This window comes from Adiantum capillus-veneris, unplaced genomic scaffold (assembly GCF_014529385.1).
Source record: "Adiantum capillus-veneris isolate H3 unplaced genomic scaffold, ASM1452938v2 Hic_scaffold_990, whole genome shotgun sequence".
Lineage (NCBI taxonomy): Eukaryota > Viridiplantae > Streptophyta > Polypodiopsida > Polypodiales > Pteridaceae > Adiantum > Adiantum capillus-veneris.
Genome location: NW_028221943.1, coordinates 30,992 through 56,112, shown reverse-complemented (window position 1 = coordinate 56,112; position 25,121 = coordinate 30,992). Strand labels below are relative to the sequence as shown.

At 42.8% G+C, this 25,121-nt stretch overlaps 1 protein-coding gene and 1 long non-coding RNA gene across 2 annotated transcripts; one reads left to right on the top strand and one right to left on the bottom strand.

Moving 5' to 3' along the window:
• Positions 1-50: 50 nt before the first annotated feature.
• LOC147416428 (uncharacterized) lies at positions 51-627 on the top strand. Its single transcript, XR_015187516.1, has 2 exons — positions 51-243; positions 455-627. It is a non-coding gene; the product is annotated as an uncharacterized LOC147416428 (long non-coding RNA).
• Positions 628-3,294: 2,667 nt separating this feature from the next.
• Positions 3,295-12,901, bottom strand: LOC147416427 (prefoldin subunit 5-like). Its single transcript, XM_086508374.1, has 4 exons — positions 12,579-12,901; positions 4,452-4,555; positions 4,289-4,366; positions 3,295-3,971 (listed from the first exon to the last, which is right to left on the bottom strand). Exons 1-4 carry the CDS (start codon positions 12,784-12,786, stop codon positions 3,888-3,890), a joined length of 474 nt encoding a protein of 157 aa, XP_086364500.1. The 5' UTR covers positions 12,787-12,901; the 3' UTR covers positions 3,295-3,887.
• Positions 12,902-25,121: the final 12,220 nt, after the last annotated feature.

Here is a 25,121-nt window from a genome sequence, read left to right as displayed (position 1 = left end):
CATGCTGAAAGCGAGAAACTGGAAATCAGATTTCTTTGTTTCTTTGGGGAACAACGTGATGCCATCGATCTACACATTTGCCCCTTGCAAGCTTGCTTGTTGCAAGTCAACCCACCCATGTTACCTCTTGCTTTTTCATTGCCAAACCCTGCACTGGTAAACCAGAGTGTGATGCCGCTGTCAGATAATAAAGTTGATGTTGAAGATCCCAGACCCATCCCGAGTGGGCGATGCCAGATGAAGGTATTCATTTCAAGGCACCATTGTAATAAGTGTAACGACATTTTATCGATTTACATAAGTCCAAGCTCTGAACCAAGAGTTTTACACCCATATGGCAAAAAAAAATTCACAAGAAAACATCCCATATTGTAGGAAATTTTGGTTCTTAAAGTTTGTAAGTGTGCAAAATATTGTGTGGGTCTGAGTCTTCATAATTCTTTTGAATCCACAGGTTGTACTGTGCCGCCAAGTACGCCCAATAAATGACAGTTGCTAGTCATCCACGCTGACAAAGAGCTGCACCCTTTCTGACCACCGTGCCATTTCACCTGTGCAATTAGATTACCCGATGGATTTAGTGTACTTATCAACCCACATGATATACAGTTATGTATCATTCTTCTTCTGTGATGTGTCACGTCTCTTGTTTATTTCATTGCAATCATGGGAGGTGCATTGCAGTCACTCACTCACGACACTAGGAGCAATGCACCATCGCATCATGTTGTTCCCAAGAAGTTATATGGCTTGCACATTTAGTGGTAGGTATGGACATTACTGCAAAAGTTCTAGTTTTGCATTGTGATAGTCGAAGTGACACCCACCTGACACAAAATCTAGTGTTGCATGCAAAGACAAACACATTGATGTGAGGCATCACTTCATTTGCAAGGTGTTTGAGGAAGTTTTATATGGAGTAAAGAAGTAAAGAAAAAGCTGTACTAATGTAGCAAGTGAATTTCTTATACTACAATTTACAAATAGAAGCATACAAATTTGGAGTTGACTTTTAATCCTGACTCAAGATGTAAAGAAAAGGCTAGTTCAATGTACGAAGTAATTTTTTTAAAAGAATATAACAATGGCTGCAATGAATTTATTTATTATCGAAAGCATGGCCACATGGCTACTAGTTGTACAACTAAAGATTACAAGAAAAAAAGAAACAAAACACATGAACACTTGCAATTTTCCATCATCTAATTTGCAATTAATTATTGAAATTTGGTGAACTAGATTAACCAGTGCAAACCTTTGGCAATATGCAAGTTTTGCCACAAGAAAGCTAAATTTATCAAGCTTACCCTACAAAATTCTTCGTTTGATTCAAAGTCGGTGTTGGAGATAATTTTGCTTGGTGTGACAAATATGTTCACACCAAGAGCATCTTTCAAGTTTCAATTGTACCTCAAAACTAAAACAATTGATAAAATCACGAGGCTTGCCTAGGCTTTTTTGCTAAAATTATGAACTCCACTAAACTCTCCCCCCTAATTTTGCCAAAAAAGAAAGAACACTTGCATTTCTTATTTTTTGAGAAAAGACAGTACACTCTCATATCTTTACCTATCCAATCATCCTGTTCAAAATATAGCTCCGATTGCAAGCTACTCAATGAGCATGTAGGGGCTCGAACAACCAACCAACAGGCCTTTGCCCTTGCCCTTGCCCTTTGGGCAGGGCCCAAATAATAATAATTATAATAAATAAATATAACTTTAAGCCACCCAGACCATTAATCAGAGCATTCAAAGTGTTACTTCTGTTTCTTTCTCAGTGGTTGTGTAGTATCTTAGGCAAGCAAGAAGCAACAATGTGTTGCAGTCTCTACAGCAGTCTTGAGTATGAGTTATGGAACTCTGACCTCAGGCACGGATAGTAAGTTTGTTTATAAGAGCAAAAAGTTTAGAGATGTTAGCATGTACCTCAAAGAAACTGCTCGCAAATTGTTTTCCGCACAAAAGGATGCCAATGCCATAATGGCAGGCGACTTCCTAAATTCAGTGAAAGCCTTTTGTCTATGGTGATTCCTGCTTCTCTCATTGAGAAGAATCATTGACAGATGCTAAAAATCCAAAAGTGGTGTAAGCAAGCATTCAACTGTATCACCATGCAAGATGAATGATGTCTTCAAAACAAGTGTGGGACCAGTTCAGTGCCTTTTGTTTAGGTAACTGACATACTTAAAGTCAAAAACATTGTGGTACGAGCATACATGCGCTTGCATTTAGAGCAGCGAGCAGGGTCTCGTGTCAATAACATCAAACACAACATGGCTAGCATATCCTATCATGTTGAATTCATTTCAACCACCGTAACGATACTAACTATAATGAATCTACTAACATAATATGGCGGAAGGGGGAGCCCTTTACACGAGTCGCAATCTGCGACCTGAAGGGTCGAGTCCAGAACAAAAACAAGCCCCTTTGCACACGATAAAGAGGGAGAGAGGGGGAGAGAGAGAGAGAGGCCGCTGAAGACGGCCGGCCGTACTAGTTTATTTAATATCGAAAGCATGGCCACATGGCTACTAGTTGTACAACTAAAGATTACAAGAGAAAAAGAAACAATTCACATGAACACTTGCAATTTTCCATCATCTAATTTGCAATTAATTATTGAAATTTGGTGAACTAGCTTAACTAGTGCAAACCTTTGGCAATATGCAAGTTTTGCCACAAGAAAGCTAAATTTATCAAGCTTACCCTACAAAATTCTTCGTTTGATTCAAAGTTGGTGTTGGAGATAATTTTGCTTGGTGTGACAAATATGTTCACACCAAGAGCATCTTTCAAGTTTCAATTGTACCTCAAAACTAAAACAAGTGATAAAATCACGAGGCTTGCCTAGGCTTTTTTGCTAAAATTATGAACTCCCTTAAACTCTCCCTCTCCCCCTAATTTTGCCAAAAAAGAGAGAACACTTGCATTTCTTATTTTTGAGAAAGGACAGTACACTTTCATATCTTTACCTATCTAATCATCCTGTTCAAAATATAGCTCTGATTGCAAGCTACTCAATGAGCATGTAGGGGCTCAAACGACCAACCAATAGGCCTTTGCCCTTGCCCTTGCCCTTTGGGCAAGGCCCAAATAATAATAATAATAAATAAATAAATATAACTTTAAGCCACCCAGACCAAAAGTAGACTAATCAGAGCATTCGAAGTGTTACTTCTGTTTCTTTCTCAGTGGTTGTGTAGTATCTTAGGCAAGCAAGAAGAAACAATGTGTTGCAGTCTCTACAACAGTCTTGAGTATGAGTCATGGAACTCTGACCTCAGGCACGGATAGTAAGTTTGTTTATAAGAGCAAAAAGTTTAGAGATGTTAGCATGTACCTCAAAGAAACTGCTCGCAAATTGTTTTCCGCACAAAAGGATGCCAATGCCATAATGACAGGCGACTTCCTAAATTCAGTGAAAGCCTTTTGTCTATGGTGATTCCTGCTTCTCTCATTGAGAAGAATCATTGACAGATGCTAAAAATCCAAAAGTGGTGTAAGCAATCATTCAACTGCATCACCACACAAGATGAATGACGTCTACAAAACCAGTGTGGGACCAGTTCAGTGCCTTTTGTTTAGGTAACTGAAGTCAAAAACATTGTGGTATGAGCATACATGCGCTTGCATTTAGAGCACCGACAGGGTCTCGTGTCAATAACATCAAACACAACATGGCTAGCATATCCTATAATGCTGAATTCATTTCAACCACCGTAACGATACCGGCTTTTCCACTCTGTCAAAAGTATGCCAAAAAAGTCCACTTCACCAGCACTGATGAAGCTCTGAGTGCAATGGCTGAAACCTGCTGTTGAAGCATGGTATTTGAATACCGACCATTCTTGTAGCATTCCTGAGCTCTAGCTGCGCCAAATACTACTTTGACCCCAACGATTGCTTTAGCTTCGCCTGCATAACCATTGACACTTGATCTGCAATATTACTCTTTTCTGCTGCAACCTGCAGGGAGCAAAGCAGCAGTAAGTAAGCACTCCAAAAGAGAACAATTATGCGGGCCAAGATGAGCATGGTGTTTAACCAAAAAGTTTGCAACCAACAGATGAGATTTTATGAGTCAGGAGTTCTACTATATACACTACTGCGATAGCCTTATGGCCCACGTGTGTGTGTGCGCGCGCGCGCGCGCACGCGGGGGGCGTGCTTGCACATGCACGTCAGACAAACCAACATAAAATAGGAATAGAAAAGCTTACATGACATGTGCAAGTGCACTTGGGAAAATGTCAATTACTGGAAGAGAGAGAAATGTGAAATACCTCCAGTAACTTATCATGATTCGCCTTCAGAAAGTTAATCTTTCTCTCACAATAGTCTTTTGCAGCATCCATAGTTTTCTGGAATAGCAGAAATTCTTGACATTAGATCAAAAGCTCAGAACACAAGGTTCACAATCCAGAAGAATTTTAAGGCATCACAAACCTCAACATAATAACCTGTTCCAACATCTATTAGAAGCTTGTCCACGTTTGCTAGCATACCCGGTACATATAAAGATGCCGTAAGGGGAACCAGTAAACTTTTTCCTACAGACAATTAGCAAACACATTAGCCAATCCGATGATAGACAGCTGCTAATGTAAAGACCTTAGCATCTTGTACCAATGAAAATTGAGAAGTCCCAACTACATATTTTACAAAAGGTATAGAAACTGCTGTGCTACAATCCTCTGCATACCAAAAACCAATTCGCCACACGCGCGCATGCATGCACCTGGGTATGGGTGCACAAATGTATACGTCTGGGCATTCATATGGAATGTATATGAAAAGATATTTATGTGTGCATGTATGGACCGCGCATGCACGCATGTGGGTATGAGTGCATATGTCCACACTTACATATAGGATATATGTATCGAGAGGGATATATATGTGTGCACGTGTAAACCACTGCTGCAATGGCCAAAAATTCGTACTAGCAGGTTTGATGTGTAATCTTCTTCGCTTCAGCCTTGCTGTCACACGCACAAGGTCTTGAGGTGCCACACAGATATGCTACTACAACCCAGGGCTGATTCATAGGCTTCGAAATCTACTATCAGCACCTTTGTCAGCCTATTAACAAGACCTGCAAGTCCAAACTATCATGTGCATGGGATCGATGTGCCACGTGGACATGCTACTACGACTCAGAGCCAAACTTTATACTAGAAAACCCTAGAGGAACTTGTGTCACCAGCATATTAAGCATATTGGCAGAACTTGCATGCCTAGACAATTCCATTACATTAGTTAATATCCTAGCATAACCCTCTTACCGATTGTGCGTAGTTGGGTAACCATCAGTGTATTTTTGCAGAAAACCCAAGTAATACATGAGCTCCTAGTCACGTGCATGCTAGAATTGCAGAACATTATGTGTCCGAGCATGTGCATGACTGGCCCAATGTGTGTACAGGTACTATTCGGTGGGATCCTAAGCTCAGGCAACTTAGCACACAAGAGGGGTCCAAACGTCACTCTAAGCCAATTCTTGATTATTCAAGTTATTAAAGTTTGCTGGGTGATTACCGATTGCCATACCTCAAGGTTAACTGTAAGGTGCAGCGGAATGAATGTTGTATTTTCTCAAGATTAGTGATCTTTATTGCTCAAGGTTCCTTTTAGTTCTTAGGGAAGGAGAGAGCCTTCCGTCTTGTAGAGTGTTGTGGTCACGAACAAAGTGAGTGGATATTGTGCGTGCAAGTGAATGAGACTGAGAGAAGGAGAGAGAAGATACGACACCCGAGAGGTTGTAAAACCCTCCTCCGAAGTGCCTGTTGAGCGGGAAGCTCCTGCTGCCTCTTCTGCCAAAAAGTGCTAACTTGGGTTTGCTTATATATTAACTTAGCAAAATTGCCCTACCTACTTTTGTTGGAAAGTCACTTAAAAATAATAAGTGAAAATAACCAATAAATAGGGAAATAGGCTAAATGCACTGGAAAATTCCCTTAACTGATGCTAATGGATTCTGATGGGAATTCCGATGATCATGTTGTGTGCAACCGAAGGATATGCATCTATGCTAAGTGACTGGGCATGCATGGTCTACGAATAGACTCACAAAAGTGCCAAATCACTGCTAATCTAGACTTGAGTGAACTGACTGAACCCTGCTGTGGTGTAGCTTGTCCACGGACACATAGGATTGGGATGTGTCACGTGACATCCCCTCTTTTTCAAAGTGAGGTACTGGTACTGAACTGTATGGCGTCGAGAGAGATCGCCAACAGCATCCGGAATCCTGGAAGGGACTCTTCGCCGGCCCACTCTGATGTGTGGGTCGTGTGGTACTTGAACTTCATAAAGGTCTGCAATGCTTGCTTCTTTGGGCCACGCCGAAAGCGACACAAAGTCTTGTGAATCTCCTTTCTTGTTTCAACTTCGTCTAGAGTCCTGCTTCTTTCGTCTTCAAGAATCTCCATGGCTGAAAATTCCTGAAACCATCTCCAACACAAAACCATGAACATACCCATTCCATGTAAAGTGAAGGAAAAAAATCTTGTCTTCTCTAAAGACTGTGTATGCAATGTCGATGAACATAGAGACGGAGTGGCAACCCGTTCATCAAACACATGCAACCAATGTGATCGATTCTTTTCTGTTTGATCAAAATCAATCAACTGTGGCAAATCACAATGGAAATGCCCATGCTTGGTGCTCATACTATCATGTGATCTTTCGGAAACTCTGTCATGCCAAGGAAGAGACATGGAATGTGACTTCCTGACATACATACTTTTCAGCTTTTCATGAACAATCCGCATACATTCGTGCTCATCCATGAGAGAAACGTGCTCAACATACAATATGTCATGCCTAGTAAAAGGGATCACATAACGATGCTGACTAAAATACAGGAAATCGTCACGAATGAAACACTCGAACAATGCGTGCGTATCAATCAGCGAACACATAATATTTTCTGTGATGGTTCTTTGGACCAAGGCTCGAGAGCCAAGATCGGTTCGTCTTGAATGATCGAATCGTCCTGTGGGGGTTCTTTGGACCTCGACTCGAAAGCCAAGATCGATTCTTGGTGATTGACGGAATCTACAACGAGGTTAGCTTCGCTAGAAAAAGCATCAACTAACACATCATCCTTGTGAACAATCACATCATCTTCATGCAACTCATCATGCTTGTGAGAAATCACATCTTGATCATGCAAATCATCATGCTCGTGAGAAATCACATCTTGATCATGCAAATCGTCATGCTTGTCATTGGCATCCAAATCATCATGCTTAGCAATATCATTCAAATCATCATGCGTATCTTTGTCATCCAAATCATCATGCTTATCATCATGCAAATCATTGTGCTTATCATTGTCAATCAAAACATCATGCAAATGATTGTCAATCAAATCATCATCATGCTTCACACAATCATGCAAATCTTGTATGTCATGCTGTGGAGAATTGATATGGCCATGTTCATGGCATATGGGATTCCGACATTCCCAGAGAGGACACCACCATCTTGGGTGGACAGACACTTACCACTTGACCTCGACACGTCAGATCACTTGCTTACACAAGAGCATCTACATGGACTTAGGGAGAGGATCTTGGATCTCTTCTTGGACAGGTTCATTGCTTGGGTCTACCGACTGGAGTGAGACTTCAGTTCTTTAGACTCTCTTGGAGAGTTTACCTGCAAGATGAGGGAGATCAAGCATCCCGCGTCTACATCCGGAGTCACCCGGAGCTTGGCTTGGATGGTAATGCAATTTCTCTTCTACATCTTGATCATTTGGATTGCTACCTTCAGAGTTGCTTACACTCACCTCGGTAACCTTACAGCAGACTTACCCCCCGACCTGGGCAATAGGCCACTCCGAGCTCATTCACATTGAGAGCCACACCGAGATGTGGTTTGGTGGCATTGTTGGCATGGATTATGTTCTGGTTGACACCGGAGGATTGGAGGCATGAGGTACATGGAACACGGCGCAGACAAATTGGTCTAGCCTTTCCTCTTCTCAGAGGATCTTCACAGTGCAGACTACTCAATCTGGCTTCCCTTCTTCATACAGGATGATCAGGGTGCATATAGCTTGGTATGACCACACCTCTTCTCAAAGGCCCTTCACAGTGCAGATTGTTGAGTCTGGCTTTCCCCTCATCTTGGATTACCCTACCTATTCACAGGACACCATCCGGTGGTGGTCCCTATCGATGACCGTTGCAGCTACGGTAGCTTCTACAATGCAGACTCTTTAATCTGGCTTTCCTTGATTCGAAGGACGTTTACAACGCAAATGTAGCCTGCGCTACATTTTGCCTTCCTGGAGTTTTACACAGCTTAGCCACCTGGCCACACTGGGTTACAGGTTCATGCATTGACAGGCTTCCGATCATTCTCGTAACGGTTCTTAAGCTTCCCCATTTTCTCCAGACGGTTTGACTACAGACACCACAGAACCTATTGGGCAGGACACTTGCACATCTATTGGCACTTCTTTCACAACAAGGAGTTGTTTTCTACACTCAGTTCGGGACCTTCACACAGTATCTTCACCCTGTATTGGCAGACTACAGCAGTTTGGTACACTGTTCGTGACGGCACTTTACCATGGAGATCTCTCGGAGGTTGGTACACCCCAGACTCCTGCTACACTCGCACCTTCAGTGGACATCGCAGCAGACATCTTCATCATTTACCTCGCATCTTCGGCTTCATACGGTTTGTTCAGCATCAGGTGTTGAGAGGGGGTGTTAGATTTACACCACTATGCTACTTCACACAGGTCTAGAACACTTCCTTGTACGTCTCCAGGCTGGCCACCCATAGCATAGGTTGTACCTTGCAAGACTGCCCAAGTTTGGGGCAGGCCGCCCACTTGAGTTGCACGCCCACCTTGGGCACTCATACATATGGGGCCAGAGGGGTACACATCATAGTAACAGGGAATGGCCATTTTCAGGTCTTCATTCCCCGTTCCCATTCCAAGTTCCCGTCTCGAATCCCCGTTCCGTGTTTCAAACGTGAGTACCCGTAACAGGGAATGGCATTTTGTTCCGCGTTCCCGTTCCACGTTCCCGTTCCGGTTTCCCGTTCCTGGTAACTATGGTACACATTTCATTATAATCTGACATTGTACGGGTCTTCTGCTCTAGTAGTCATGGGGGGCTGATCGCCCCCTGTTCCTCATATCAACGTTTGTGTCTACTCTCTCTCTCTCTCTCTCTCTCTCTCTCTCTCTCTTCCACACACGTGCACTCACTTTTATTCTGCGCTTTTACGAGAGGCCAATTGTAACAAACGGGCACCACATGCCAACTGAAAAGAACATAGCTGGAATAGACTTTAGCACTTCAAACACACATACACACACACACATAGAGAGAGAGAGAATCCACACGGTAGACCCAAAGTGGTGGAGTTTCACTTCCAGATTTACTAGCCCCAAAACTATTGCACCCTTTTCGGTTTTTGCATGAAAAAAATCCTTCCATTAGTTGAAAAAACTGCCCAGGCCCCAATGGGCTACAACCTGCCCCTGCTAGACAGGGCTACATCAAAATGTGGGGAGACTCTCCCAATGAAAAGGTAAGATATGTACAATGATGGCTAAATCAGGATATGGGAGGAAACAACTACGTTAGTGGATGAAACTGTAATAGACTTGGACACACCAAGTCGGGAATCTGGCATGACACGAGAAACCACTTAAATTTACTTCACACTTCAATAGATTCGACGCGGCCCGGCGTAGTTCCATGCCAAAGGTATTGGCCCCAAAGTCTGGCGCCCCTTTCAATATTTATTTTTATATTAACAACTCAGCAAAATACAAATTCCACGGGTCCTCTCTGCTCAGTGCTCCCAGGCAAATCTGAGGGGGAAGAGAGGCCATAGTTACAATTTATATGCCCATGGCCTTCTAAAAGCAATACATGAAAAGCTTCAGTCTCAAAAGCATCTAAGGCCCAAAAGCTAGCGCTCTAAGCAGTCAACGCAAATCACAATAATCCGTACACATTGCCACGTTAGCGGCCAGCGCGTTTTGCGGACGCTCATACAATCTACCACGTCAACAATCTTTACGCATTTAAAAATAATGCCTTGTGTCCCCTGGGCCCCATCGGAAAGGAGCACCAAAAGTTAAAACAACTTATACATTTTATGACATACCCCCCCTCTTGAAAGTATTGTAATCGCCCTCGATTACGCCTGCAAGATCAAACATAAGGCATAAACCAATTCAGTAGACACTCACTCTAAGCACTGATGCACTAGACGACACAAATCTAGCACTTGCACAAAGACGACAGTCACTGAACATCCACAACACATTCAAATCAAATCACATAAAGTCCATCGAGATCTTGGACCATGATCTCAATGGACTTTATGTGATTTGATTTGAATGTCAGCAAGGTGTTTAGCAATCGCACCTAGATCCACGTCCGATCTCCTTGATGTCGGAGTGACTAATTCTGATTGCTATCATGTCCATCTCATATGAAATCTGAAGACCAAAATGTTGCAGTCATTTCGTCTTTCAAACATGCACTCAGACACGACTCACATGAGAGAGCACACGTAAATCAAAATACGTAAATCAAAATCATTTCGGGAATTCCCATGTTGAATTACTTTCATAAAGTCATACAGCAGAATACTGTCAACCCATCAGTATCCCTGAAATCCAAAAGAAAATCAATGACTTTATTCCATCTAGGTAACCTGTGACAAGAGGGCATGGTGCACAGTGCTGTTGGGAGCAGGGCAGCCCTAGGGTTGCAGACCCCACCTGGCCTTCTGGGCCTATATAGGTGTGGGCAAGGGCACAATTAGAGGGCATGGTGCACAGTGTTGTTGAGAGCAAGGTGCCTCTTGTGGGCAGCCCTAGGATTGCAGACGGGTACTCAGGAGGGCATCTTGCCCAACGTTTTTCCCTCAACCCAGTGTTTTTCCTTTCCCAGCCGGAGGGCAGCACTCAGCCCCAGCGTTTTTGGTGGGCAGCACGTGCAATGCATGGTCATCCTCCTACGGTGCATCATCTCCTCAAGGCGGCCTCTCACATGCCTTGTGATCATGCAGTGGCAGGTTTCCTCGACCAAGATCTAGATCCGCATCTAGATCTAGCCAGGAGGAGATGCACCAAATCTATGCTCTCAGAGCATGTTGGGGGTGATGCACATGTCGAGGCTGTGTTAGTGGTCTTGTGTGCAAAAGCAATTGGCAATGTCAGTAGCAGTCGCAATCACAGTCGCAGTTGTGTGCACCTCGGGTCTATCGATTGGGCATGTCAGTTCTATGCCGGACCACCCTTGGTCACTTGTATGAGCAGCTTGTTATCAGCATGGAGAGCCTTTCCCAGATCTCTCTCTCTCTCTCTCTCTCTCTCTCTCTCTCATCATCCGTCTCTTTCTACCTCAATGTTCTCTCTTCTCCACATGTGTCTTGTTCATGTGTTTGGCATTGCAGGTGTTCTAGATCGGAGTCGAGGTGCCCACCGGATCACGAGCCAGTTCTTGTCTTCATTGCATCTTCCGCTGCCACCCTTGACACTCAGCCGCGTGTACAATAGCATGGCTGTCCCAATCCTATCCGAGGAATCCTCAAGTATGTTGGTAGTCTCCCCCAATGCACCATTGGTCAACATGAGGCAAAGACTCTACAATATGTGACCAAACCTCAGCCCGTACACTCGCATGGTTTGGCACATAGATGTTCAAGAAGCCCATAACGCTACCTTGAATCTGCACAGTGACTCACTGGGCCTTGCCTGAGTCCGCAATAGTCATACATACACCTCCCTGAATGGCTCCAAGCCCAAAACAAGCTGACCAAAATGTCTCATAACACCATGCAAGATCTATCCACAATGCCAAATACAGCTCTCACAAAGGTGATGCTCCTGCACCATAAGAATATCTATCGAGCCATCCACAAGGCATCTCTGAAGCTCCTATCTCAGTCAACCCCTCTAACGTAGAAATTTGGATCCAGCAAGCCCTTGCACATTCCATGAGACAATCCTCATGGGGTCACTGAGAGAAAATTGATGCTGCCACATCAGACAACCTCGCAATCTTTGAGGCCGGCTTGGGTTGGGAATAATTCGCATACGAACGACCTCAAGAAAGAAGCGTCTAAAGTAACTATCTCACCCATGCCCAAATCGAGCGTGTAGTCCGTAGGGCCACATCCTCTGTCCAGGTATCCTCATGTACATATACAATGGTTTTCCTGCATTGGTTTGTTGTTATTGGTATAATTCAAGGTTTTTTTCACTGCCAGTTTTGGTCTATCCTATGATGCCTCGACTTAGGTAAGAAAACTTAAAAGGGCAGTTCTCTAGGCCGTTGGTCCACCAGAAAGTGCGATCTGAAATGGCAAGTGTATCACAGAAGAACGCCCTCACATGCCATGCACAGATACAATGCCTATAATTGCATAAGAGAAATCTCTCTCTCTCTCTCTCTCTCTCTCTCTCTCTCTCTCTCTCTCTCTCTCTGTGTGTGTGTGTGTGTGTGTGTGTGTGTGTGTGTGTGTGTGTGTGTGTGTGTGAGAGAGAGAGAGAGAGAGAGAGAGAGAGAGAGAACGAACCGGGAGGATGCGTAGAGAGATTGTTGACAGCTTTAGAGGCGGCTTCAAAGCGAGAAGCAGCAGTGCGGATATTCGTGATGCTGTCCTGCAACAGAGACACCTCAGAGTCCACCTGCTCCTTCACCTGACGGATCTGCTCCAGGCTCAGCTTCTCTATTTGCTCCATCACTCCGCGAGCCTGCTGCTGTTGCTGCTCCGAGGACGCCATTTCTTCTGTTCTTGCTAGACGAGCAACTAGCTTATTGAAATTTTCACCAGTGGTAAGTGAAATTGTGCAAAAATTGAGAGAGAGGACTGGCTCCTACTCCTAGTTTCTCAGATTCCTTCGACAAGAGGCTCACCTCCTAGGCTCCTAACTCGAGATGCCTACCCTTTAATAGGGAAACTAGCGATTCGATCACACGACCGTCCGCATTTTAGCTCTCGTGCAGACCTCGTAACCAGGCGAGCCAACATGCACGGCTGTAAACAACAGCGCTCGTTTTTATTAAAAAAAACCAGTTGACCCCCGCCTCGCTACCTGCTTCGTTCGATGCTGGCCCTCGTCCTCCTGGACGTTGCCTACGCCCTCCTGCAATCTGCACCCTCGCCCTCCTGCAGTCTGCCTCGCCTTATCTCCCTCGCCGAGCCTATCTACTTCTCGTTTGATTGCCAGCGCGCATCTTCACTGATTCTCAATAATAGCACAATAACAATGATTGGATACCCCCTACTAGCGTCTTTAGAAGGCCAAAACTATTGGGCCATGATTACTTCTTTGGGAACAATTGGCAATTGAATATGCTCCAATGGAAGAGCAATGCACCTCTATTTGGTGTTGAAAATTGATCCAAAAGCACGTATACAAGTTATCAATCACCCAAACCTCACAATAGATGAAAATCAAAAGTAAGTAGAAGTTCGTAACAATAAAAGAATTATTGATATGGGTTCAAAAGATCATGATCAATGCATTACGTGCTTGCAAGCTTGTGCTTGGAAAAAAAACGTACATAGGTATAGCAGGGAAGAGGCATCGTCCTCACCCAATCATTACATAAACCATAGGGACGTGCCCTTACCTTGTATGCTTGTTTTCTCCCGATGTTGAAGGATTACGATACACTTCTCCTCCAGTGTTGAAGGGTCATGTTTGCTTTCTCCTCCAGTATAGGAGTAATGCATTACCTTGAAGTTTTCTGAAATAGTAGCATCATGGTGCATCCCACAAGCACCCACAAGAGTGACAAGTGTTGGAAATAGGGTTGCAAGGAAACGCACATAACTTGGAGAAGACAAAGAAGCTCAAGGCACACAATAAAGAGAATGTATTGCTTAGTGCACAATGAAACATAAGATAGCCCTAGAGTGATGGGCATACATATAATGCAAGGGGAAAAAACCTCCAAGTGAGGGAAAAAATGCATCCTTGATGACCATATCATGGGTTGCCATGCCCTATTTTGATTGTGCTAGCACTAGCTTATCAAGAGAGCTCGCGATACACTCATCTTCATCTTCTCCACACATCACCTACACCACTCGTCTTTATGAAACTCTTGCATCTCCATAATCTTGTAGCTACAACATCCACACCTTTTGCTACTTTCTTCTCGTCACAAGAAGCCCAATGTGTCACTTACTATAAAAAAATCTAATATCTAACTAACCCAAATGATTTTCTCATATTTAAATGATCATTTTTTGTGGGAGAAAAAATGGGAACAAGAGTTAGAATATAGACATGTGCTTATGGATCTATCTCGACACGGGGCCAAAGTCAATGGGTCCAAATGAGAGATGGTTTGTCAAAGAGTAATGCTAGCTAATGGAGCTTGAAAGACCTTAGGGTTAGCTTCATTAAAGACCTCCAAAGGTTAGTGTTAAAAGTCCTTCATCCTAGGACCTTAGGCAAGCTAGGACTGTGCTTGAGGTGGGAACCTAGTCCAAGCTTGAGGTGTTTGTCGTGCTTGCTAACTAAGGTGCTTGAGGTGCTTCATGACTAAGGTGCTAGAGGGGATTAAGGTGTTCCAAAAATTCAAAGCAAGGCCTACAAAGGGGGAGTGGACACTCAAGCCCATCCCCTACTCTCATGGCTCGCCCCCTTCATCCAAAGGGCACCCCTTGCTCAAAGAGACACATGTCAAGCCCCTAGCTAGGTTGTCCTCATGGTGTGCCTAAAGCCTACCGGTTGACCCTTAAAGGGGTCCAATAAGATTCTAGCTAATTACATTAATTGTTTAAGCATTTATCAAGTCCTCTCTCTCAAAGGGGAAAGGAGGACACTTGTCCAAAGGCTACCTCTATTGCTAGTTGTGACTAGGGCTTGTGATTGGTTGGGCTTGAGAGATCCAATGAGCCACAAGCATGAACTAGAAGAGGGGGTCGACCATGTAAGTAGAGGGTTAGCTTGGGGGGTATACTCTCCCTCTCTCTCTCTCTCTCTCTCTCTCTCTCTCTCTCACACACACACACACACACACACACACACACACACACACACACACATACACACACACACATTGTGTGAAGTGTCAAATGCAAGAACTCCATCTCCTTCTCCAAGCTTGTTGAGAAGTTGAAAGCTTACACCAATACTCTTGGCTATGGAATGCAAATCCAACCAAGAGCCATGCTTCAATGCTTAAGCTTGCCATCTTCTCCATCTTCATTATTACTATGCTATTATTATATGCTAAGCAAGAATAGTGATGATAAGTGAGGAACTATTTCTTTCTCATATGAATGTTTCTTCTTCCTCTTCCCTACCCTCATTCCCTACTAGCTCTCTCCACCTTTGACGGTATTTGAGGTCTTGGGACTGAGGCCGAGATGCTTTCATTTAGCTAAGTTACGGGCATAATTGCAGTGCATGAAGCTCTCTATCTTCATTGCACCATCAAGGTCTTAGGAACACAAAGCTTGTATTGCATCAAGTCTCTCATTATGGGAGAAATTATAATACAAAAGCCTTTTGGGGGGAGGATCGGCTCCACATAAATCCGGTCCTCAATTGTTGTCGAGTTCTCTAATTCTCTCTCTTGCAAAAGTATTGTTCATGCCAAGCTAATTAAGTATAATGGTTATGTTGCTACCGCTAATTAAGTTCACCCTCTATGTTCTCAAAGTAGTCTCATAAAAATGCTCACTCTAGTTCTCTTAATTTCGCTATTCACAAAGTTTATAGGCCATATCCTTTACATTGATATTAGAGCTATTGGTTTCTCTTTTCTTGCTTAAGAAGAGAGGTCCTTATGTTTTCCATGAAAGGTTAGACATGTTCATTTGAATAGGGTAAGTGGGACAGGGATCTATTATCTTGGTTGAAAAGGACTTAGTTTGAGGTACACCATTGGGAACTATAGTCAGAATAATGAAGTCTTTTGGGGTTTTCCTTTGGTTTAACCATTACTGAGCTACTAGCAAGCTCAACAGGAACCATAATCGATCAATCAATGTTAGACCCTCTCCACTAGTCTTTGCAATCAACAGTCTCTAAACCACGAGTGTGGCTGCTTGAGAACTAATTTTCAAAGGTAAAGAAGAGTAACGACTAAGGTTTTTGAGGGCACCAAAGCACAAAGTAATTTATACATAAGTTTGATTAGCATGGCTGACAATAACCAAGAGAGTAGAATGAATACTGACAACTTTGATTTTGCACATGAAGGTGCTATGATGATGCCCCCATATTTGTTAATTATCTTGTTACTAGGTTGCAACAAGCTATGGGCAACACTGCTTTGCAAGACGAAGTTACTTAACAACTTCGTGCTTATGGGATTTCCCTTCCTCTCCAAGAGGAGAGAGAGCTTAGGAGGCCTCTTGATGAGACTCCCACAAGAATACTCTCTCCCATAAGAGAGGAGGAATCCAAAGAACGAGAAATATGTAAATTATTAAGTTCCTCTAAAGATGTGGCTCCACAAAGACCGAGGTCTAGATGATCGCCAACTCCTCCCAAGAGGAAACGGTCAACCCGTAGTCCTTCTCCTCGTGACTCCGAAAGGGAAGAGAGGAAACAAAGGAAGAAAAAGGCAAGAAAGAGGTCACCCTCTTCTCCTTCTTCTTCGCCTTCCTCATCTTTCAATGAAAGCAACAGCTATTCTCCTAGAGACTACAAGAGGAGAGGACATCGCAAATCCTACCCTGCGTAGAGAAGGTCCCAAAAGCTTAAGAAGTTCAAGGAGGGAGGAAAGAGTATCTCTTTTCTTACTTATGATGGCACCTTTGGTGCTACTGACAAAGTATTGACCTTCATCAAACAATTCGACGTGGCTTTTGGAGACGAAGGCTTCACAAAGTCCTCCAAGCTACGTCATGTAGCTATGCACTTCTATAAATCTACTCGTCAATGGTGGGCTAGCCTTCGTGGCAACGGCAAAGCCCCAAAGACATGGAAAACTCTATGACTCTCCATCATGAAGCAATTCCTTGTAAGCAATGCAAAGGACAGAGTGCTTACTGAATGGCGGAGTTTGAAGCTGCTCTCCAACGAGTCTATCCACAAATGTGTGGACAAGTTTTGGGATTTACATCTCAAAGCTATTGTCTTTCAAAAGATAGATTTTGCCGAGAAAAAGCAACAATTATGTGCGGGATTACCTGAAGAAATGGCCAAGTATGTCAACTCCCAATGGCTTGGTTCTATCACTGAAGTAATCCACCACACTGTGGTTGCTTCGTGCATCAATTTCCAACAAGGAGCTAAAAGGAATGCCAAGCCCATGGAAAACAAAGATGAAATGATACAAAGGGGAAGAACAATGCCCAAAACTCTTCCCAAGGCAATTTCAACAACAACAACAATCGGTCAAAGGAGAAGGGAGTTTACAAAGGTAAAAATAAACTCTCTCTTGAAGAGCTAGAATCTTTTTGTAAGGACCACAAATGCTTTAGGTGTGGGGAGCAAGGACATGGCTATTGTTCTTGCCCCAAAAGAAATGCCCACAATGTGACTCCTAGAGCTTCCATAATTGAAGCTCCAAAAGAGGATGCTCATTGCAAAGGATCACCTCTCTCCTTACGCTTGCTGAAACTTAAGGGAGCATGATACCTTCATCTTATATGACCCTGGCTCTACTCACAATTTTATATCAAAGGAGTTGGCTTCATGAGATGGGAGATGTTGTTGTAGCCGATGGAGCCTTCAAGGGGCAAGAAGCCGCAGTTACTCCCTTGATTTGGAATTTAGGCTGCATGTCAAGGCTATGTTGACAAACAAGGTTTCTTCATCTCTCCTCTCAAACATGAAGATGTCATCCTAGGGGCACCATGGTTTGATCATATGGCTGTTAATGTAAAGTTCCTTGAAAGAAGCTTATATTTCAAGTACAGGGAAAAGAACATGTACATAGATGCTAATAAACCTGGTTGTACCATACCCCTTTTAAATTCTCCTACTTTTGACAATCATGAAAACTTCAGTTTTTGCTTACATGATTTTTGTCAAACAATCCATAAAAGGTCCTAATGTTTTATTAAATGAAGATGGTAGGAATCAAGAAGAGTTAGACTTGTCTAATTTTCTAAATGGATTCCAAGATGGTTTTATCGATGATATCCCTATGGACTTACCTCCAAAACGAGGGGATGATGACCATCGAATTGAGCTCCTACCAAGAAGCTCACCGCCTAACAAGCCTCCTTATCGAGTTTCCCAAGCTCAACATGAGGAGATCATGAGGCAAGTAACAAGAATTGGTAGACAAAGGGATGTGAGGCCTAGCTCCTCTCCCTTTTGTTCTTAGTCCTTTTAGTACAAAAGAAATATGTTACATACCGCATGTGTGTGGACTATCAAGCGCTAAACCATATCACTATCAAAAACAGACTTTTCGTACCATGGGTAGAAGATATGTTTGATAAGCTACAAGGTTTGACCTACTTCAGTAGGATTGACCTAGAAGTGGCTATCATCAAATAAGGATAGTGAATGAAGGTATCGTAAAGACCACGTTCAGTACAACGTTTGGTCTTTATGAATATCTTGTCATGCCTTTTGGTTTGACAAATGCTCCAGCCACATTCAATTGCTTAATGGAGAAAATCTTTAGACCCTACCGCAAATTCACTAGAGTGTTCTTTGATGATATCATCGTCTACTCCAAGTCCTTGGAGGAGCACAAGCAACATCTCCAAGTGATTTTTCAAGCTTTGAGGGAGAACAAGCTTTTTATCAATCCAAATAAGTATGAATTATTCTTCAAGAGATTCAATACTTAGGTCATATTATCTGTCTAGATGGTATCCATATGGATCCATCTAAGTTAGAGGTAATAAAGGCATGGCCTAATCCAAGGAATCTACACGAGCTACAAAGTTTTACTGGTATGTGTTCATACTATAGACGCTTCATAACAAAATTCTCTCAAATAGCATGACCATTACATGACTTAACAAAGAAGAACGTTAAGTACTCATGGAGTGCTAAAGAGCAAAATGCTTTTGACAAGCTCAAAGAGAAGCTTACCTCCCAACCAATGCTTATGTTTCCGGACCTCTCAAAGCCATTTGAGGTCCAATGTGATGCTTGTGATGATTGCCTTGGAGCAGTCTTGCTTCAAGAAGGGCATGCGATAGCATATGAGAGTCGAAGGGTCAATACCGATGAACGGATCTTGGCCATATATGAAAAAGAGCTTTTAGTTGTTCTACATGTCCTAGACACATGGAAGCACTATCTATTGGGGACTCCATTTATTTTGCAAATGAACCACCAAAGTCTCAAGTACTTCATGACACAAACCAAGCTTTCCGACAAAGTCTCAAGAATTTCATGATGCAAACCAAGCTTTTCGACAAACAAATGAGGTGGGAAAATTTTCTTTTGCAATTTTATTTCCATATTGCTCACATTGCTAGGAAGCATAATCAAATGGCCAATGCACTTTCACGACAACCAAGAGTCAATGCGGTGTCTATAGCAACTCACAATTATCTATCTTTTATGATAGATGAGTATGCTACTGACCCTGACTTTAAAGACATAATGTCGGTCCTTGCATTATGGAAGAAAGAAGAACCATTTACCTTTCAAGATAGTTATCTTCTCCAAGGCAATAGGCTATGTGCTACCCACTCCCTTCGTGAAAGTCGTGTATGAATCCCATGCTCCTCCCTATGCGGGGCATAGAGGCATTCAACCTACTCTTCGAGGAGTAGAGACCTACTTCTATTGGCCTACCATGAAAGTAGACATACAAGAGTATGTTTCAAAATGTGTGGTATGCCAAAAGACCAAGTATGATAGAGGGAAGCAACCTGGGTTACTCCAATCATTGCCAATCCCTAATTCACCATGGGAGAGTATATCCATGGATTTTATGTTTAGATTATCCAAGTCTATCCATGGGAATACAGAAATATGGACAATAGTCGATAGGTTTAGCAAGCAAGCACACTTTATTCCTGTCAAAAAGACTATTAAGGCACACCAAATGCCAACACTCTTCATATCTCAAATTTTCAAACACCATGGATTGCCAACATCCATCGTGTCGGATAGAGATCCTAGAATGACCATTAATTTTTGGAAAGGTCTCTTTGAAAATCTAGGTACAAGATTGAATTTCCCTTCGGCCTATCACCCAACACAAACAGATGGCCAAAGTGAGATAGCCAATCTTACAATTCTGGATCTACTAAAGACTTATGTTACAAAAGTAGATGAGCGCTCACAATGGGAGAAGTACTTATCCCTTGTAGAGTATGCATACAATAATACTGTCCATACTACTACTAGAAAGGCACCTTTTGAGATCATAGAGGGAAGACCTAAAAGTCCCTTGCTACTTAAAGTACATGGGAAGATCTTCGTTTTGCTGATGAGGATAGCCGTGACCTACAAGAATCTTTCCAAAAGATCAAGGAAGCTATATCCATCTCTCAACAAAGGCAAAAGGCTATTGTTGATAAGAACAGAAGGGCCTTAACGTTAAAAAAAAAATGATGGGGTCTTACGCAACTTTCCCAAGGCTCGATTAAGGCAAACGACATGTTAAAATCCTACAAGCCACCAAAAGTATTATGCTAAACTAGCAAAAGATGCTATGGTCCTTTTCAAATCTTGAAGACAATGGCTGATAAACTCAAGTTGCCCAGCCATTGACTCATACACAATGCTTTTCGTGCGAGCCTACTTAAGCCCTACAAAGGAGAGCCACCAAGAGAACCAATTATTGAACAAACCCCCGAAATCGAAGACCAAAAAGAGGTGCTACAACCCAAAGCTATCCTTCGGCATGAGGAGAAGGTACTACAACATGGTAAGATTATCCGACAGTATCTTATTAAGTTCAAAAATTATCCTTTTGAAGATGTTAGATGGATGCAAGGAATACAACTTAAGGATAGTATGAACTGTTGGAATTAGGGTTGCAGGAAAGCACACACAGCTTGGAGAAGACGAAGGAAGCTCAAGGCACACAACAAAGAGTGAATTATTTAGTGTGCAATGGGAAGATAGATAGTGTTACCATATACATGTGGTAGTGATGTGTGTGAACACACTAGGACGCCGAGGCATTTTTTCCCTCTTTAGGAGGTTTTTTCCCCCGAGCATTGTATATACTCCCATCACTCTAGGGCTATCAATCTTTCCATTGCACACTAATTAACACACTCTCTATTGTGTGCCTTGAGCTTCCTTCATCTTCTCCAAGCTGTGTGCGTTTCCTTGCAACCCTAATTCCAACAATTGGTATCAGAGCAGGTTATGTCCTCCCGGGCTTAGTTGCAGCTGCTCCAGCACACGCCTGCTCACTTTCTTTGATTACAGTGAGGTTTGGCGAGCGTTCGCAGGTCTACTCAGATTTTTGATTCGGGCTCATTTCGGCCTCTGTTTCCACTACAGGCAGGTCTGCACAGACAATTTTGTCACTTTGTGCAAAATTTCTGTCAGTGCCAATTTCTGCATAACAGGTGCCTTGCAGTCTTCATGGTTTGTGCTATATAGCACGTGTTGTTCCCGCTCCATTTCTTCTATTTTCGGGCAGTTTTCACATCAGGTGCAACATTTACCATGGCGGACAACAACACAGATGTGTTCAAGATGTTTGCTACTGAGGACAGGTTGGATGGGGACAATTACCCTATGTGGGCTTACATGATGGAACATGTTCTTGTGTCAAAGGGCGTCTGGAATATTGTGCAAGGCATTGATGTACATCCTGGTTCTGAGTATGTAGGCTATGTTGAGGATGTTGCAGGTCTTGCTGCAAGGATTGCTGCTATTAGAGTTATTTTTCCTACGACAGAACAAGCTCGTTGGGATGTAAAGGATGCGCAGGCTCATGCATTGATTGTGTGATCTATGAAGCGCACCATTGTTCCTCACATCCGTTCAGCAAAATTTGCAAAACAGGCTTGGGATATTCTAGCAGGTCTTTATGCAAGCCGCAATAAGGCTAAAATTGCTTTGTTACGTAAAGAGCTGGAGTTGAAGATTATGCATGAGGAAGATGATATGGACATTTTCCTTGCTAGTGTCAAGGATATCAATGAGCAAATTATTTCTGCAGGTGAAGTCATTCCAGACAGTTCCCTTGTGCAGACTATTCTTGATGCCTTACCAGATTCTTACCAGACTTTTGCTAGTACTTGGAGACTTATGACCCAAGGAAATGTAGAAGTTGTCAAGTTTGATGCATTATGCACATTGTTGTTGCAAGAGTCACTTTCCAGAAAAAACAGGACTAGACAGCGTGCAGTTGAACATGCTTTTATTGCTCTCAAAGAAAGGGTGGTAACAGTAATGTAGCCACTTCTTATGGTTCTGTTGCGAGTGGCAAAACTTCTGTTCCTAATGCTTTTGTTAGCAGCAATTCTTTTGGAAATTCTGGTGAAAAGGGCAAAAAGAAGATGTGTTGCCATTATTGTAAAGCTAATGATCACTTGATCAAGCAGTGTCCTAAGTTGAAGGCCAAAGAGGCTAAGAAGAAAGAGGGTGATTCCACTGCAAATGCTAGTTCCACTACAACTGCAGCCATTGTTGAGTCTTCTGTAAAAGGAGACTGTGATGCTGATGTTGATGCAGAATGGGCTTTTAGTGCAGAGTGCACTTACAATCCTGCTGTCCATGATGCATGCTTGTCAGTTTGCTGCAGATTCATATGTGTGCTATTTCGACAGTGGTGCTACAAAGCACATTACCTCACATCATGAATTGTTCACCTCTCTCGAGTCTATCCCTCATGGGAATTTAGTCACTTGTGCCAACAATGCCACTTATCCGGTTCAGGGAGTTGGAAAGATTGTGCTTCAATACAATGGCAGTTCCTTCACACTTGTAGATGCACTTTATGTACCTGGGATCAAGAAGAATCCCTTCTATAACCGCACTTGCTAGACGTGGACTTGTTGTCAAATTTGTGGATGACAGATGTATTGTTCATGATCTCAGTTTTGGTGATGAAATTGTTGCATTTGGCCTTTTGTGCCGTGGGCTAAATAAGATCACTTTGTATGACAAGTGTGGACAAAATTTTGCAAATGCTGTTGCAGATTCAAGGGCTATTTCAGATGCAAAACTTTGGCATGCACGTTTTGGTCATTTGAATTTTGCAAGTTTGCTGCCTTTGCAGAAATCTGATATGGTTGCTTCTTTGCCACCTCTTGAAGCACATGTCAAACATGTTTGTGAAGGTTGTATTTTGGGTAAGATGCAGCGTTCTAAGTTTCCAAAGGATGGTTCACTTCGGGCCACATGCAGGTTGTAGCTTGTGCATAGTGATGTTTGTGGGCCCATGCAAACTCCTTCCTTGAGCGATTACCTTTACTTCGTGACTTTCATTGATGATTACTCCAGGCATGCATGGGTATTTCCGCTTAAAGCGAAGTCCGAAGTTTTTATGTGCTTCAAACAATTTTTGGCTATGGCTGAAAATGTCTCGAAATGTACTATGGGCACCCTCCGTTCCGATCGAGGGGGGGAGTATATGTCTCATGAATTCAATGCATTTCTGGCTAGTCGTGGGATAAAACACCAATGTACAGTGCCTTATACACCTCAGCAAAATGGTGTTGCTGGGAGGAAAAACAGGTCACTTACGGAAATGGCACGATGTATGGTCAAAAGTCAAGCTTTGCCGCATTCTTTTTGGCTTGAGACCATCATGTGTGCCACTTATGTACTAAACAGGTGTCCTATGAAAGCTTTGCAGTCTATTACTCCATACGAAGCATGGCATGATAGAAAGCCTTCTATTGAGCACATGCGTGTTTTTTGGCTATTTGGCATATGCTTTGGTGCCACAAACACAGCACAGAAAATTGGATGATAAGGCTGTCAAATGTATTTTTGTTGGTTATAGTGCTACAAGCAAAGGTTACAGGTTGTATCATCCGCAAACAAAACGTATTCTGGTTTCACGAGATGTAGTGTTTGTGGAAGATTCTGTTCATCCCTTGCTGTCATGTACTAGAGACAGTAATGTAGGCTCACATGACATTTATGAAACTTTGTTGCCTCTTTTCAGTGGTGAAAATACGAATGTAAGTTCCAGGAGGCAAATGTACAGCCTATGGGGGTTTTCAAAAATCTTACAGATCAGCCTATTACTGATGCAGATGTACATGATGTACTTGATGAGGAAAGGGCTGAAAATGAGCAGGCTAGAGGTATGCCAAAATGGCTGGTGCACACTTTGCGTGAGAGTAAATTGGATGCACCTTTGTCTAGTCGTACTCGTTCAGGCTCTCACCATGCATCTCATGCATCAGATTGTTATGCTTTGGATGTGTCTAGCTTACATGATGTTGAGGAGCCTCTGTCTTTTGATGTAGCACAGAATTCAAAAAATTGATGGCTGCCATGCAATCAGAATATGATGCACTTATAGAAAATGACACATGGACTTTATGTGATTTGCCTCCTGGAAAAAAGCAACCAAATTCTCTTGTGCATGTTGGACCTCTTTGGTCATAACTGGTGGGTAGACAACCTCTTGGGTTGCCGGCAAGTGAGAAGTTGATTCTGGTAACATGTTGTAAATTAATTGTGTGAGATTTTCCACTTGCGTAGCCAATATTTGGACCCGTACAGCTAGCTTGCGAAATCGGGCATCAAAAGTTTGCCAGTCCTGTCCAGTGACAAACTCCCTGGCATCCAGCAAGTTACTATCATCCTCTAGAATATCAAACACACTCTGAGGAGGAGGTGTAGATTCTTGCGAAGAGAGAGATAGACTGCCGGGGTATGCATTATCTGTTCCCGTTGTCACGTGGTTACCCTCCGTGAGAGTATCTAACCACGCGACATCCACAGGTGGAGCAGACTCCAGGTATTCAAAGTCAAACATATGTTGATCATCAATTTTCGTACTCATGGTGAAAACATGTTATGTGAACAAAAGAGAAAACAATACCTTGGAGTACAGAAAAACTTGTAGCCGTACCGAACATAGGAACTTGTAGCAGAGGCCGGTAATTAGCCGTGCTAATTCCGCTTGCGGTCGTAAAGAAGGTGAATTACAAGCCGCGGTAGAATTCATGAAGAGTTGAAATTGCCGAGGAACTTCAAATCGCCGACAAAATTGAAGGTGTCAAGAATTTGAGCTTCCCAAA

What these genes read in the sequence shown, in the direction of transcription:
- LOC147416427 (XM_086508374.1), bottom strand. Translation starts at nt 12,786, where the DNA reads ATGGCGTCCTCGGAGCAGCAACAGCAGCAGGCTCGCGGAGTGATGGAG. An exon ending in GAACAGGTTATTATGTTGAG is followed by an intron (nt 4,367 to 4,451) that starts GTTTGTGATGCC and finishes CTGCTATTCCAG; the next exon opens with AAAACTATGGATGCTGCAAA. An exon ending in ATCATGATAAGTTACTGGAG is followed by an intron (nt 3,972 to 4,288) that starts GTATTTCACATT and finishes TGCTCCCTGCAG; the next exon opens with GTTGCAGCAGAAAAGAGTAA.